Raw genomic sequence first — 15,030 nt, 5'->3', positions numbered from 1 at the left:
CTGCAAGCAAGGAATAGTTAACCCTGTTTTGTACTTACAGAGACACAGGATGAAGGGACGAAACAGGTTTCTTCCTTTCCTTTAACCTGGACTTTGCTATTTACAGAGGCTTTTGGAACAGATTGAATCAACCAAGACAAATGTGCTAATCTCAGAGAGGCTTTGTAGAAAGATTTAATGGGCTGGAATAATGAAGTAAGGAAAAAGTCTCAAAAGCAGCAGTAATCTGTAAGGTCAGCAGTTCCAGCTATTCTCTTCTTTGCTTTTTAAGTTTTCAGGCAAGTAGGACAGGGCTTGAAAATGTTCGGTTTTTGGCAACAGCTACAGGAGTCCCATGCATTGAATAAAGCTCTGGCGTCTCGGCCTTTTAGAGATGAGTTTTGCAAATAATAAAGAGCAGGAAGAGATATGAATGGAGAGGGTAGATCCGTGCCCAGCTACTGCTTAAGGAGAGAGAAGAAAGGAAATTAGTTAGCAAGAAATGTTGACGAGGGCAGCATGAAATATATTGCGAGCTTGCTTTATGAGCTTCATAATTTGCCAGACTTAGTTTATCCAGTCTTTACATGCCATATGTCTGTAGGTTATGCCAACTGATGTATAGTACTCTGTGCACCTAAACAGTCTACTTAGAGTTTGCCAGGTTCCTCCCCCGATGTGTCCCTGGCCCCCATCCAGGTTTTGGGTTTGGAGTTCACAGCCCTGGTTGAACTTTGGGTATTCTTGGAGTTGTGGTCCCAAAATGTAACTTTTCCAAGCTCTTCTTTTAAGTCCTACGTTTTTATTTCTAAAGGAAGTTCTGCAAGATGAGATGCAGAATGCTGTATGAGCAGCTAGTGGGCAGACTGAAGAAGTTTTCTATCTTCTTCACGGACAAGGGAGTGTGCCTTGGCAAATTTTGAATCCATTTCCCAAGCAGGATGAGGCAATCGTTGCAGCAGAGATGAGGACGGTTGGCGTTTGTAGCGCCAGCACTTGCGATCAGAGCACACATGTGGATTGACACGTTGACCCAAGCGTGGGAGAGAGGTCTGGATGGCCAAACAGATTTATAGGTACTCAACGCAGTGCCAGATTATATATGCCAGAAAAGGGCTTCTAAAGAACGATGCACATTTAATTGCTAAGTGTGCCAGCCTACCATCTGCCAGGCCACCAAACTTTGCTTCAACACTTTGAGGGAGAAGAGTACCCCAGGTAAATAGGCTGACCCATTTTGCTGTGCTTGTGTTGGCCTGCCATGCTGAGATGGCAGACCTGGCTTGAGTGGTGAGCGTCTCCATATAGCCCCTTCACAGCTCCCTTCATGTGAGCAGCCAAACAAGCCAAGATTCAGTCCTCGAGCACAGCTTCTTGCTATGTCCAGGTTGGTAAATATGACTGAGTGCTGAATCCTGGCTAGTTTTCAGGAAGTGGGAAGCAGGAACAATTGGACTGTTGTGCCTGCTTCCTCCCTTTGCACATGTCCTGTTTGATTCAACCAGGATTCTCATTGCGTGAAGGGACAGAATGAGAATGGCAATTTTTGGAGATGTGCAGTGTGGCCATTGAAGGTCTAAATTTTGGAGCTGCAAAGAGGGAGACCTGTGGGTGAGTAGTTTTGGGTGCAAGGAAGTCCCATCTATTTCCAGTGCACTTTTGCCTAAGGGGAAATGAAACTTTGACTGCATCCACACTGCAGAAATAACCCAGTCTGACACCACCTTAACTGCCATGGCGCAGTGCTATGGAATTCTGGGATTTGTAGTCGGGGCACCAGAGCTCTCTGACAGAGAAGACTGAGTGTCCCACAAAGGTACAATCCCTAGAATTCCAATGTCAGCACTTGCTGTTTCTGGATCTTGCACCTTCCACCTCGGAGGATGCTCAGTCAGCCTTTCCATCAGTCGGTGGGTGGGGAAGGTTTAGTGCTTTGAAGATTTCCTGGTCCGGGATCAAAGGCTTTTTGTGTCTGGCGGTGGGATGTGGCCAGCCTTTTCCCCTCCACTCCCTGGCGGTGTTGGTTTTTTATTTCTTTGACTTCCCTTTTCTGGCCCAACTCTGCCAAGAACGGGGAGACTCCAGTGTGTCCCTCGCCTTGTAGGGATTGGGCTGGAAAGGGGTAGGAGGGAAGGCGGAGAAGACAGAGGAGGAGGAGGAGGAGGAGGAGGTGGATGTGTTTCTGGTTCTGTGGGAATGTGAGCTTTCTCCAGCTCTGTAAACAGCTGGTGACTCATTACATAGCTATGGCACTGAAGGGATGCATGGCCTAAGGCATGCTCTCGCTGTCTCCCTGTATGTGTGTGTACACACACAAGGGGAACTGCAACCTGCTTCCTTCAGGCCACATTCCTCTCTGCTTCCTTGACTCTTTTCCCACTACCAGAAAGGTTCCTGGAGAAAGAGAGGCCCACATCACCTTTCCCCCTCCTTTCTCTTCTCCTCCGGTGGCCTCACATTTCTGCCTTCTGCAGGGGAGCTGCTGGCGTGGAGGCGTCCAAGGTGTCCGGCCAAAGTCCAGTCATGCGGGTGGGAGAGGAGAGCTTGAAAGGCATGAGCGAGGGCCTCCTCGGAAGGGCTCTGCAAATCCAAGGTAATGCTGCCGCCCATCGCTGCTGGCTTAAGTGCTTCAGGGCCCCACCCTGCCTTATCTTATTTCTCCGCTGTGCAGCTTGCTTGTGACTTGAGCGCCTGACTTGACGCCTCTGGCTTGACTTTGCACCACCGGAGCTGCCCCACAAAGCTGCCTGCTTTCCAGATCGGCTCCGCCTTGGCAAGTCCTGAGGCCTGAGACTCCCTCCTGGCATATCTACACAGTGCTGCCTGGCTCTTCTCCTTCTTCAGACCCTTCTTTGCCATATTGCCCTTGGCTTAACCCTCTTGGCCCGCTTCCTGACATGAAATGGATGCTGCGTTTGCTCACAAACTTCTCTTGCCATTTCTGTCTCCCCTCCACGCATAGAGAGAACTGCTGAGTTAAACCGAGGGTGCTGCAGAGTTAAATAATAATTCTCCTACTTGCCCTGTGTGGAACATATAGATCAACTTCCAACCTTAGTCCCATTACATTGAGCTATATATCTATCTATCTAGATATAGATATATTTGCTTTTCTTTACACCTTGGCTGTCGTTTTTCCAGAGAGCTCTCTCTGTCCCACTTCTTTGCTCTAGTTTTCATAGAAGCCAGCAGACACAGTCAAGTGTAGTATCCATGTGCGTGAAAGACGTTCTTAACACATCTGCAAGCTTTAAATATTAAGCAGAAATAGGCAACTCTGTCCTCAGTTGTTTAAAAAAAGGAGAGATGTCAGCCAGACTCTCAGAGGAAGCTCTCCTGTTTCTTCACATCTGGGCAGAAGCTGTAACCGCTTGGCAGCAGGGCTTGGGACGAATTATGTTTTATAAGACTACAAACTCCCAGAATTCAGATTCCGAGAGTTTGCAACCCAAAAAAGTAACTCCCCCAGGCGCTGCTTATTTGGGAAGTGGAATGAACTCCACATGCCTTCAGAGGTGCCTTTCTTTTGCTTCGTTCTTTTTGCCTGTTGCTTTAAAGAAGGGGCATGGCCACAATGGAGGAGTAACCTGTGGAGGTGAAGATGGACCTCCATGGGCCCCAGGAGGCCAGTGGCTACCAGAGATTTGTGTCCCCGACTTCCAAAGCAAAACCAGCATCACCGCCTCCTGACTCTCTCATCTCACGTTGATTTTACACCAGTCAAAGGAGAAGAAACCCAGACAAGGACACTCTTCCGTTGCAGACGATGCTCTCTCCCCCTTTGCCCCCTTCTCTTCCCTCCTCCAAAGGAGCGCCTTGAAATGAATGAGTTTGTTGACTCTCCGTCCGTCCTCCCAACGTCTTTGCACAGCAATGACCCCGGGAGTCATTTGCTTTTGGGCTTCTCTTGTTTCCATGGCTACCGTCTCAGGGTTGGCTACTTTCCCAAGGTCACCATGGCAACTATCAGAAGGGAATCATGCTTGGGATGCTTTGGCTGGGTATCTCCTCCCCCCTCCCCTTTTTTATGAATGATTAGAATGTGTGACACGATGGAGACATAGATATATAAATGTATAAATATATTGCTTTCTTCATGGTCGAAGTCTTAAGGGAGAGACGTGGAGGAGAATCTCCAGCCAGACAGTCCTGACCGTCGCATCGGTCCAGAGCCGCAGCCTGCCCTAGGATCCCACGCTTCTTGGGCATTAGACAGCCCTCTGGTGCGGCCCAGGCTGGCTGGCTGGTTGGCTGGCTGGCAAGGGGAAAGAAGGCGCTGTGATGTCACAGCTGCATTGCCCTCTTCTTTGGTGGTAGGTACGCGGCTCTCTGACAGCCCCTCCAAGTGCGTGATGCGCACTCATCGCCGTGCGTGATGTAGGTGCGAAGGCTCTCCACTGAAGTCTAGACAGGCAGACTGTCTCTTTTGTGCCGGTGGAAAGGGAGTAGGCTTTATTTTTTTAGGGAAAGAGGACCTGAGGTGAGAGGGAAGGGCAGCTGTCCTCAGCAGAGAGATTTGGGGACAGGGGGAGGCACTGTTGTTGTGCCACATCTCTACATTGCTGGGCAGAAGGGAAGAGAGCGTCTCTTAGGCTGTGAGAAAACCCTGCCAAGTGAGAAAGTCTTTCATCCTTCTTTGCAACCTGTTCATCCTCCCTCCTCTCTTCCCCTTTCCCTTCATTCTCGTCTTGTGATTTATGTGATGTCGGTCGGCCTTCTGTAAAAGGAATTGCTGCTTGAAACGGGTGGGTTACAGGTGGGCTTCGGAACAGTCAAGATCCATTCACTTTCCCCCCCGAAGAGTTTGAACCATTGTCTGGGTCGCTGAAGAAATAGGGGGGCTATTGCCCTTCAATTTTGTTTGGCGGCCTTTATCAGAACCCCATTTCCAGATTTCTGGTGTTTATATAAATTGGTACAAGTGGTTGAGATCATGCTTGTATGTATCTTGGGGGGGGGGGGGGACAGTCAAGAGCTAAAAGAAAAAAGAGGCAGCTAGATACATCTGCTGATACCGGGAGATAGGAATGTCAGGGTTTACAGAATATTTTGACGAAAGGAACTCAATTGGGATCCTGTCTGTTAAAGCAGGGCTGGGATCAGTGTCTGTGTGGAGGGATGAGGTTGTCCTCAAGACATTTTCAAACCCAGGAACAATGAGCTTGCCTGGATGACTGGTAAAATAGGGTAGAATGATGTTGCCTTACAAGACCCTGGTGGTAGGGTTGATAGATGCGACTCTTGCCAAGCAACTTTGTATTAATATGGGAAAATGTGAAAAAAACAACATTCAACTTTTACTGTTTCTCTCCTTCTTACATTCTCTCTTTCCCCCTCTGATATTTTACTAGGTATGGGTTAAACCAGTTTTGCTTCTGGTCCTCTTGTGCGCTCTGAATTTGCTGTGCTTAACCACTGAAAAATCATGCAGATTTCCTTTGAGGTCAGTTATTTCAGTGGGAAGGCCAGTAGTTCAGAGGATGTGCTTTGCAGATGTAAGTACTTGGGCTCCATCCCTGGCAGCTCTCCTTAAAACAAACTGGTAGTAGGAATGAGGCAAGACCATTGCCTAAAAGGCTTAGAGAGAATCTGCCATTTAATATGAACTGTACTGAGCTAGACAAACCAGAGGCCTGAATCAACATGAGGTAGCTTTGTCAGGCATTCATTCATATGTATAATCTGGTTTCTTTCTTCTGCACTGAGTATAGCAACTGGCCCTGCTACTACTTAAGATGATTTGGGATTTTGCAGATGCAGTCATTTGCTGTGATTTGCAACCCAGTGCAAACAAAGAAATGGAACACACCTTTTTGCTCAGTTGGACGAAGGGAAAATGAATATCTGCATGCAAATTCTTGGACCTACTTGTCCCTGCTTGCTTTGATGAAGGAGAGGAGGTAGTAGTAGTTGTTGTAGTAACAGTCTGAAATACCTGCTTCCAGTTTATGGCAAATGTGTCCAAAACAGGCATGTCTGGGACAGCTGAACAAATGACCAAGGACAAGGAATGCCTGGGTAAGGACCCAGGATAAAATCATTGGCCTGTGAGCAACAGGCTCCACATACTGTTCTGCAGGCTGGAGGTGGGGGAAGTTGTAATCCAACATATCTTGAGGTCACCGTGTCCTAAACTATGCTGGAATCTCTGCTTACTCATTTTTGGACTGAGTGGTTGGCAATTATGAGATCCCAGCAATGAATGCACATTTAAAAGGATGGGGAAAGAATTGAGGGAAAGAAAAAGAAAAGGATGGATGAAGTTAAATGGCTTTAAGTAGAAAGGATAAGTGATGATCTTTGAGTGTAAATGGAGTATGCAGATTGGGAGAATGTACTATTTTAATGTCTTTGCTGGACTGTTTTTCTAAATCTGTGTGATAGGCTTAACTTGTTGCCTCTCATTTCATCTTTCCCCCTGCAGTTGCAATTTCTGAGCAGTTCTGTCCAGGAGACGGTGCCCAGGTTATGACGACTAATCCAAAGCCGAACAAAGCATTAAAGGTAAGGTGGTAATGCTAGAATGTCTTGAGGAGCAACAAGTGAACCCTGCAACAAAATGCTGTATTGTGGAGGACTCCTGTTCAGGACGCCAGCCACTGCATTTCATTTTCCTTTCATTTAGATTCTCTGTCCCACAATCAGTCAGTCAGTTAGCATCCTATACCCACCAAGCACAAGCAGTCCTTATCCTACTTCCACTACTACCTTTAGATTTGGTTATGGGGAAGGGTTGTACTTCTGCAAACATCAGCAGTATACTGATAATCTTTCTCTGCTCTGCGGGTGGCGGTGCTTTGGCTGCACAAGTACCATAAATAGAGTAAAGGATTAGGCAAATGAATGGAGGATGACTTCTCAGGCTGGTGAAAAAGCAGTAGCATCTAGCAGTGGCTGGTGAAGAAGAGGAAAATCTTACTCCTACTCCGCTGGAGGAGTGAATAGCCACTCACCTGCCAACCTGTCCAATCATTTACCTCCATGGGTTTCCTGGTTACTTCCAGCTACTGGACTCATTCTTAAATACAAGGCTGGATTAGACAGACTTGGAGGTGATGTATGAACTGCCTTTTTAAAAAATGCTCTCTGTTAAAACGCTCTGTTCTCATAGCAGTAGTTTTTCTGACATATCCCCTTCTTTGGCATTCTTCTAACATCTTGTATGGAGGAACTGGTGTGTTTTGCTGCTCTTTGTCTTCAGAAAATAGTTTGGCACTTTCAAAAATCATTTAAACCAAATAAATTAAATTACACTAAAACATTTATGACTTGAAGATAGATTGGGAAAGCATTCTATCTGGAGACTTCAACTAAGCTACAGTTTTATAAAGTATATTCAATCTTGTAGGAAAATTTGTATTACCTTCACTGAACAAGATTCATAGTGTGATGGATAGAGAACATTTCTGGCATGCAGAAACTCCCAGGTTAAACCCCTGCATCTTTAATTAAAAGTATTTGAGGTTGTAGTGTGGATGTTCCTCTGACTCATATACATGAGAAGTGACAATTGAAGCAATCAGCTCTGTCTTTGTGGACTTACAGTCTGATTCTATGTAAAACGGTTTCATAGTTCAGGTCTGATAACAGATTTCCTGAATGTCCTGATACGGTCAAAATTTCCCTGCATAATCATTTGAAGCATTTCCCTTTCCTTTGCTTGGGGAAAAAAGACATGGGAGGTCCCTTCGGTATAACATCCTGAGTTTGATGTAACTTCTGGAGAGGAAGGAACAGACCACTCCACTATTTCCGATCCCTCAGGTGGCCTAACACTGCTTTGGAAAGTAAAATGGCCAAGTAATAGACCTATGAAAGCATGACATTACTTCCAGTGTGATCAGGCCAATGTAAACTTGCAGTAGGATTAGGACTGGCTCTTCACCAGTCAAAAAAAGGTTAGTTTGGAATCGCCAGTGAAATATTGTTCAAATACTCCAGCATCATGGTCAAGTAATTTAAAAACAACAACAAACAAACATAGAAAGCAGGGAGAGGAAGAGATATTCATCATAAGCTTTTTTGCTACTTGTGCTAATTATGAATAATTATGAATAAATTAGGCAATTTTTGAATCACTGTAACTTTTCACAGTGAAACTACAGTGAAACGACTGGTCAAAAAACTGGTTCTCGGCTGGTCTTGATTAAAAAGCAAGCGCCAAAACAAGTGATTAATGGGAATTGCTAGAGAGTATTCAAGAGCAGCTCTTCATCAGGCAAAGCCCAGTAGACTAGGTACCTGAAAGTTACCAACGTATGAAGGAGAGCGAAATAGGATGGCAAGACTATCACATCGCAGTTTACACCTCTCATAATACCTTTTGTGACACTGGTGTCCATAGGTCAAGGAGGAGTCAGGAGAGAACGCCCCCGTGCTCAGCGACGATGAACTCGTGTCCATGTCTGTGCGGGAGTTGAACCAGCACTTGAGGGGTCTGACGAAAGAGGAGGTCATCCGCCTGAAGCAGCGACGGCGCACGCTCAAGAACCGGGGCTACGCCGCCAGCTGTCGTATCAAGCGCGTGACTCAGAAGGAAGAGCTGGAGAGGCAACGGGTTGAGCTGCAACAGGAGGTGGAGAAACTCGCCCGGGAGAACAGCAGCATGAAGCTAGAGCTCGATGCCCTCCGCTCCAAGTATGAAGCACTGCAGACCTTTGCCCGCACGGTTGCCCGGGGGCCTATCACCCCAACCAAAGTTGCCACCACCAGCGTCATCACCATTGTGAAGTCGGCAGAAATCTCTTCCAGTTCGGTGCCATTTTCAGCAGCGTCCTAGTGTCCAGGGTGGGGAGAACTTGCAAGCCTTTGGGAAAGAGAGGGTGAGATCCTGCCTGCCACTTCATAGCCTGCCTTCCAGATTAGCAGCCAGTCTTTTCTAGAGCCACAAAGTGGACTTTTCAAAGGGAAAACTAAACTGGCTGCTCTGCTGTTCACCTCAAGTTTTGTGAGCCTCTTGCGGCTGAAATAGGAATTGCATACCAAGTATGACAGGTTGCAGGAAGGGTCTTGCTCAGCTACTCCTCAGAGCCTCCTAGGCAGCTCCCCAGTTGAGAGAAGACACCAGGATGCCCTCTGGAATGCTTTGGAATGAAACAGGGCCACCCAGAAATAGATAACTTGGCAGAATCATCAGGTGCAGTGAATGGGTGGATGGATGAAAAACAGCATCCTCCTCCCTCCAGGAAAATAATTGAGTATTGTCGCATCATGGCTGTCATTGTAACTACCACAGGGTGGGTGATCAAAGGTTTGTTTCTGAAGCAGCTTGTATTGAGGGTTCATCCGAATGTTCAAAGTTAGAGGCCTGGTTCTCCAGTTATGAAAAGCCCTTGTGGGTGACAAGGGTTACAAGCCGATGGGATTGTTCTCTCTCTCTGACCACCTTTGCCATCTGGCCTAGCAAAGTGGAACATCTACAATGCAAACATCATCCATTAGTTGCTTCACTGTGTTGTACTTGTGAATTGGGTATCTATTCTTAATGTAGTCTTGTTTCTTCCAACAATATACTCCCATAACAGCACCTTTTAAAATCCAGGTTCTACAATGCTGCAGAGAAGTTAAAATGGGAAACGATTAAGAAGCGTATGGGAAGTGGTTAATGGGCCTGAGTAGGAGGAGAAGTAATAGGAGAGGAATTGTCATAGTCGACATCAGTGCTGTGAGAAGGTATTTTCTAACAAAGCATGCTAAAGATCGTGCAAATCGTAGACATGCTGAAAGTGAGCTACAAATACAAATGAGAGTTTGACTCATAGCCTTGTTTGTAATCTTTCTGGCTCCATGATAGCTCACTCTTCAACACAATAGATGGTGAAGTTGAATGAGCAGTGAAACAGAAAGCATTCTCATTCAACAGATGTGGTGTCTGGGCCTCAGAAGTGGGGAAGTGAGTTCTAGGAGATACTCCTAGTAAAAAGCTGGCATTTCTCGAGACAGTACAAGTTGGGTTGCAAATGTGTTTTGTGGTTCTGAGAAAATGAATCGGAGCTGATCAGCAGCATGGGAAAAGGTGGCATTTGGAGGACAGGTTGGATAGACTAGGCTGTGAATCAGGGACGTAGCCAGGATTTTGGGAAGGGGGGGGGGGGTCCAGACTAAGTGCCACCATTATAATGGGGCTTGGGTGTTGCGGCGCAGCAGCACGCACCATTCATTTTATCTAACAGAAGGGGGGGGGTCCGGACCCCAAGAACCCCGCCCTTGGCTATGTCCCTGTGTGAATCTACATGCTGGAGAAAGGATGGGTGGCCATGGGTCTTGAGTTTGCCTGGGCCAGATAAGGGTGTTTTTGTGGAGGAGAGAGAAAGCAAATTTTTTTTGGGGGGGGGCAGGGGCCATATTGGGGATGGAGAGAAGTGGCCAAAGAGAGTTTGTCGGTCGAAGTTCCTGACAGGAGATCTGTTCCAATAAGTGGAGGAAGGAGGAAAAAACAAAGGTTTAATTTGATTAAATAGAGAACAGATAATGGAAAAGGAGGATGTTGTGTGAGTTGATTTAGGATGGATCTGCCTGTGAGGCAAAAGAAGGATTTTGTTTCTCAGCTCTTAGAAAAGTTACTTTTTGGATTATGTTTCCCAGAATCCCCCCACCAGTGTGGCTACTGTAATCTCAGTGAGTAATTTTTTTTCATGTTTTACTCTTTTGTAATCTTTATTCTTCAGCACTGTATTGTCTAAGGTATAATCCTTGAGGTTCGCAGATAAAAGAGGAGAACTCTGTGACTTGGAGTAAAAACCAGTCAGACAAAGCACTGAGGGACACCCCTTCTGAGGGGTTGGATTGAGAATATTTTGAATGCTTCCTCACATAGGACACTGTGCCCCTTCTTCCACACACGTTTTGAATAAGCATGTTAGAAAAAAGGCCAACTTAGAAGGTGAGGAGTATTTTATGTGACAGAGCATTCAGATACCCAGCTCCCAACTTGCAGCATATAATGGTGTGGCTCTCTTCCACAAGTATTCTAGTCTTGATAATTTGAAAGAACAACTGGACCAATATAAATTGCATTTGGGAAGAGGGAAGCACTGAAGGTCTCAAAAGTTGTGATGGTTGGATGGTTGTACACAGTACAACTTCTACCAGCGTAGCTACCTGTGCATCTCTTGCTTATTCATCCCAGGGTATTGTTTGATGGTTTATCACCAAGTCACAATTTTAGAGAGGTATTGCCTTTCTCCCCTGGCCTTGTATAATTTCTGAAACGCAACTTAATGTTCTCTGTTTACCTATGCTGCTTTTGACTCCCTCAGCAAAAGCTGAGGAAGAAAAGGGATGGGGGAAGATACTATATATTATTAATATTAGCTCTTAGATGTATTTGGGGAAATCCTGGGACCTCTGCAAGCTTCTTGAGAGAAAAGGGGTTACAACCCTTGCACTGTTGGAGCTTCAAAAAAAATAATAAAACCATAGGAATGGCCAGTGTGGGTTTAAGGATGTCTGGATATTAATGTATATCTCTTCCCTTCCTTCCAGCTGGTGCCCCATGACTCTTTCTCAAGCAGAAACCAGTCTCCACCAAACCCTGAAAGCAAAATAGGGTAGAATTGTTGTTGGTTTCATCATGTTGACAAGAAAAGGCTGGAACAGCCATGTCAACATGAAGTCATCCAGATGTGTGAAACTGCCATTCCCATCACATGTGATGGGAGTAACAGTATCACACATTTGGAGGGGTCTCAGTTGGGGAAGGCTAGAATGGAAATGACTATGAAAGCAGAGACATCTAGGGAAGAAAGAACTGGTCTTCCCACTCAGTCCAGACATTATGGGGCCCTCTTCCACATGTGCCCAGCAGTGAGTTGTTTTCCAAAGCCTGTATCCAGTTAGTGTCTAGCTTGTCACCCTGAAGTCACATTGATGTGCAAGTCAAGAGTTTTCTTGTCTATTGTGTTAGTTCTGTGACACTTTCTGTTGAAATGAGAAAAGAAAGATAGCATTTTTGAGGGGCACTTCCTTGCAGAATTACAGCATTTTTAAAGCAGTTTTATCCTCCATCATTTGTAATATGTGGACCAGAGGTGAGGCTAAGTAATTTAAAAGCAAAGCAGATGGGAGACACTCTGACAACTGTAATTGCATTAAATTGCTGCTTCTGGCTGTTAGAGATTGAGTTTCACCCCTGGAGTTTGTATACACAGATCCTGTTTTACCTTTTGGCAGCTGTATCGTGCTGTCTTTACTGCTGGGTAGTTGTTCAAAGCCAACTTCTGAGGCTCTCTGCCTTCTTTCCCTTACCACACTTACCTTCTTTCCCAGTGGCTGTCAATGGTGCAGCCTCCATGTTCCTTTACACTGCCATACATATCTGGATGGATGTGGTAAGAAGACGTAGAGATCAATGGAAGTTGCCATTGCTAGTAAGGCTGCTTGGGGCAGAAAGGTGTAGGGGTAGGTTTGTGCCACAATTTGGCCAATGCTGTGGTAGGATGAATGAGGGTTAGAACCATCCTTGAGAGTGAACTAGATCTAGTCTCTGCAGTTAACTTGAGAACCGAGAGTAGCTTCTGTTGGGTAAAGGATAGTCCCCTCTTCCCTCCACAGCAAAGAAATGGGAATGTGTGCCTTTGCAATTTGATCAGAAGCAAGAGGCCTAAAACATAATTAAAGCTGTTGATACCATAGTCATGGTAGGTAATCCATATTGGATATCAGTTTTAAGGACCATGTGGAAATATTTGAGACACACTTATAGATACAGATATATATAGATATATATAGATACAAAATATATAAAATAAATGCATAATTATATACGTTTTATCGTACAGATTTTTTGTAAGTTACATGGTGTGTGTGTGTGTGTGTGTGCGTGAGAGAGAGAGAGAGAGAGAGAGAGAGAGGTATTGTTAATGTTCTTATTTTTTTAAAATCACACCAAACACCCTTCTCTGGCAAGAAATGTGGGAGGAGTGGGAAGCAGAAGAGTTGTTTTGTTTTCTCTGGCCACCCCAGAGGAATCAAAGGGCCACATAGCTGTTGGTGGAAGGATGGTATGTTTTGACGCCAGGGGGAAGAAGCCAGTGGCATCCACTTGAAGTACTGTCCTCCCAAGAAGGGGACTTCCCAAAGAGCCAAGTTGTCTGTGCCATAAAACAATCTGAAATAAGCTGAGTAAGGAATGTGTCTTCTTCTCGCCTTTCTTCCTTGCACTTGTACCTTCTGCTGTAGGGAACCTTGCTCAAACTGTACACAGAAAGCATTGGTGTAGGGGAAATCACATGCACCCCATGTGTGTAAACCACCACCTCTGTCATGTGCAGGATTTGAGGTGCATGTTCATGCAGCACCTCTTTCCTACCCCACCCCAGACCAAGTGTACATTTGTAACATGAGGGTCCCAGGCTGCACAATGCCCCTTTCTACATTTTGCTGCCACCTTGTTCCCCAGGTCTCACCCTGCCCTTGAGGTTTGTTTCCCCGTCTGGGGATCCTGAATTTTGCTTTATCTGCAAAGAAGATCCATGCGCTTTGACCTTCACGAGGCAGAACTTGCACCTAACTCCAGTTCATTTTAGCTAATTTTCCAACAGAACAGCCCATCTGGATTGTATCCTGTGGGTCAGGTCAGTCTCACAACAAACTCATCTTTGCACTTTTTGTGGACTGTAATGTTGCTTTCCCCATTCCAATTTTTTAAATAGAGGTTTAGAATCCAGTAGTTTATGGGAGGGCACATGCTTTTACCCTAATGCGCTCTGTGTTGCACACACAGTTCACACGGCTTGCCGGTTGGGTTATCATGGTTTTATCTTTTCAGTGGCATTGAGCTTTCTGTCTTTTGTATCTGCTTTCCTTCCTAATATGTCAAAAAGGGGCAGATGATCTGGCAAATTAGAAACAGTCCTGGATAGCCAGCGGACATTTGACAGCTAACTAGGCTGGATCGTATAGGCTTGCTGTGCAGGATGTCTGGTGAAGATGCTGAAAAACACCCAAAGCAGTCAGGATGGGCTTATTTAGTAGAGAAAATGCAAAGGAAAGCCAGATTCACGATATGTCCAGAGCTCAGAAAAGGACAACCCTCTCCCCAAATGCTTCACTGACTTGGAGGGTTTTCCGCTGGCGATAGATCTGAATGCTTCCCTCCCTCTGTTTAAAAAGAAACGGAAGTTTGCTGGTGTTTGTGTTCCTTTTAATCACTTGTCCATTCTATCCTCTGTGGTTTACTCAATTTCAGTTCATTTCAGTATTTATTTTTGTGCTGCTTTTTTTTATTACGAAATAAATTATTGATATATCAAGTAATGTGAGTGCCTGTTTCCGTAAGGCGTATACACTGTGTGCGTGTCCAACCTCCTTTCCCCCTTCCTTTGACAAAAAAAACCCCAACAACACAATGTTAATTTATTGCTGTAGATTTTAAGCTGCAATGACCTTTTTTTTGTACCTTTCCAATAAAGCGTTTTTCTGGTTTCAGATCTGACCTGGTCTGTGATCTGTGCGTTCGGAGCTCGGGTCCTTCGCAATGCTCTTTCCGTAGCATCATCTGTTCAGGAAATAAGATGGAAGCCCTAGAATCAAATGAGTTCCCTACAGGAACTACTCCAAAAATAACTTGACAGTCCCAAGACAGCAGTGGGTTTTTTATTTTATTAGAAAAAGCATTTATAAATAATTCAAAATGTACAAGTTTACACTTAGACTCCCAGCAGTCACTTCCTCTTGACAGAAGAGGGAGCATCCAAAGCAGAGAGCATTATGAACATTTATCATGCTTCGGAGGAGTTGCACTGTCCAGGGCAAAGAAGAAAACAAACCTTCCTTGAGAAAGAGATGCTTCAGTAAATTTCTGGCAAAAACTGAAACTCTCTGGTGCAATTTACATGTGTAAAAAGCCTTGCCTCTTTTAGCACAGCTGGCTGCTTGCTGTTTAATCCATTCATTACAATGGATCTCTAGACTTGCAAAGGCTAGAGCAAAGATACACAATGACCAATATAACAGGCCAGATTTCTGGACTTGAGCTTCTTCCCTCTCTCTTTATTTTAAGCTTAACCTTATCTAATGAAGAGTTCTGGAAAATTCACTTAAACTCCACTT

At 45.2% G+C, this 15,030-nt stretch overlaps 1 protein-coding gene and 1 long non-coding RNA gene across 7 annotated transcripts; one reads left to right on the top strand and one right to left on the bottom strand.

The window, feature by feature from the left end:
• Window positions 1-158: 158 nt before the first annotated feature.
• On the bottom strand, window positions 159-2,489 carry LOC149306488 (uncharacterized). Its single transcript, XR_016282434.1, has 2 exons — window positions 2,399-2,489; window positions 159-440 (listed from the first exon to the last, which is right to left on the bottom strand). It is a non-coding gene; the product is annotated as an uncharacterized LOC149306488 (long non-coding RNA).
• Window positions 2,490-2,494: 5 nt separating this feature from the next.
• Window positions 2,495-14,586, top strand: LOC149306487 (transcription factor MafK). Of its 6 annotated transcripts, XM_089539544.1 has the most exons (4): window positions 2,495-2,572; window positions 6,404-6,483; window positions 8,324-8,801; window positions 14,408-14,586. In XM_089539544.1, the coding sequence occupies exons 1-3, from the start codon at window positions 2,503-2,505 to the stop codon at window positions 8,756-8,758; spliced, it is 585 nt and encodes a 194-aa protein (XP_089395670.1). In that variant the 5' UTR covers window positions 2,495-2,502; the 3' UTR covers window positions 8,759-8,801; window positions 14,408-14,586. The 6 variants fall into 6 exon arrangements, with proteins under 6 accessions (XP_089395670.1, XP_089395667.1, XP_089395672.1 ...); XM_089539541.1 differs by lacking the exon at window positions 14,408-14,586 and having other exon boundaries at window positions 8,324-14,406; XM_089539546.1 differs by lacking the exons at window positions 2,495-2,572; window positions 14,408-14,586 and adding an exon at window positions 4,062-4,292 and having other exon boundaries at window positions 8,324-14,406.
• Window positions 14,587-15,030: the final 444 nt, after the last annotated feature.

The sequence above is a fragment of the Sceloporus occidentalis genome, unplaced genomic scaffold (genome assembly GCF_023333645.1).
Source record: "Sceloporus occidentalis isolate IW3139 unplaced genomic scaffold, rSceOcc1.0.p SCAF_10, whole genome shotgun sequence".
NCBI classification, from domain to species: Eukaryota; Metazoa; Chordata; class Lepidosauria; order Squamata; family Phrynosomatidae; genus Sceloporus; species Sceloporus occidentalis.
The sequence above is the reverse complement of the archived record's forward strand: the minus strand, read 5'-3'. Positions and strand labels throughout refer to the sequence as shown.

Bases quoted from the DNA above. Each gene is read 5' to 3' on its own strand.
- LOC149306487 (XM_089539544.1), top strand. From the start codon at position 2,503: ATGCGGGTGGGAGAGGAGAGCTTGAAAGGCATGAGCGAGGGCCTCCTC. The intron at 2,573-6,403 runs GTAATGCTGCCG...TTCCCCCTGCAG, and splicing joins AAGGGCTCTGCAAATCCAAG to TTGCAATTTCTGAGCAGTTC. The intron at 6,484-8,323 runs GTAAGGTGGTAA...TGGTGTCCATAG, and splicing joins AGCCGAACAAAGCATTAAAG to GTCAAGGAGGAGTCAGGAGA.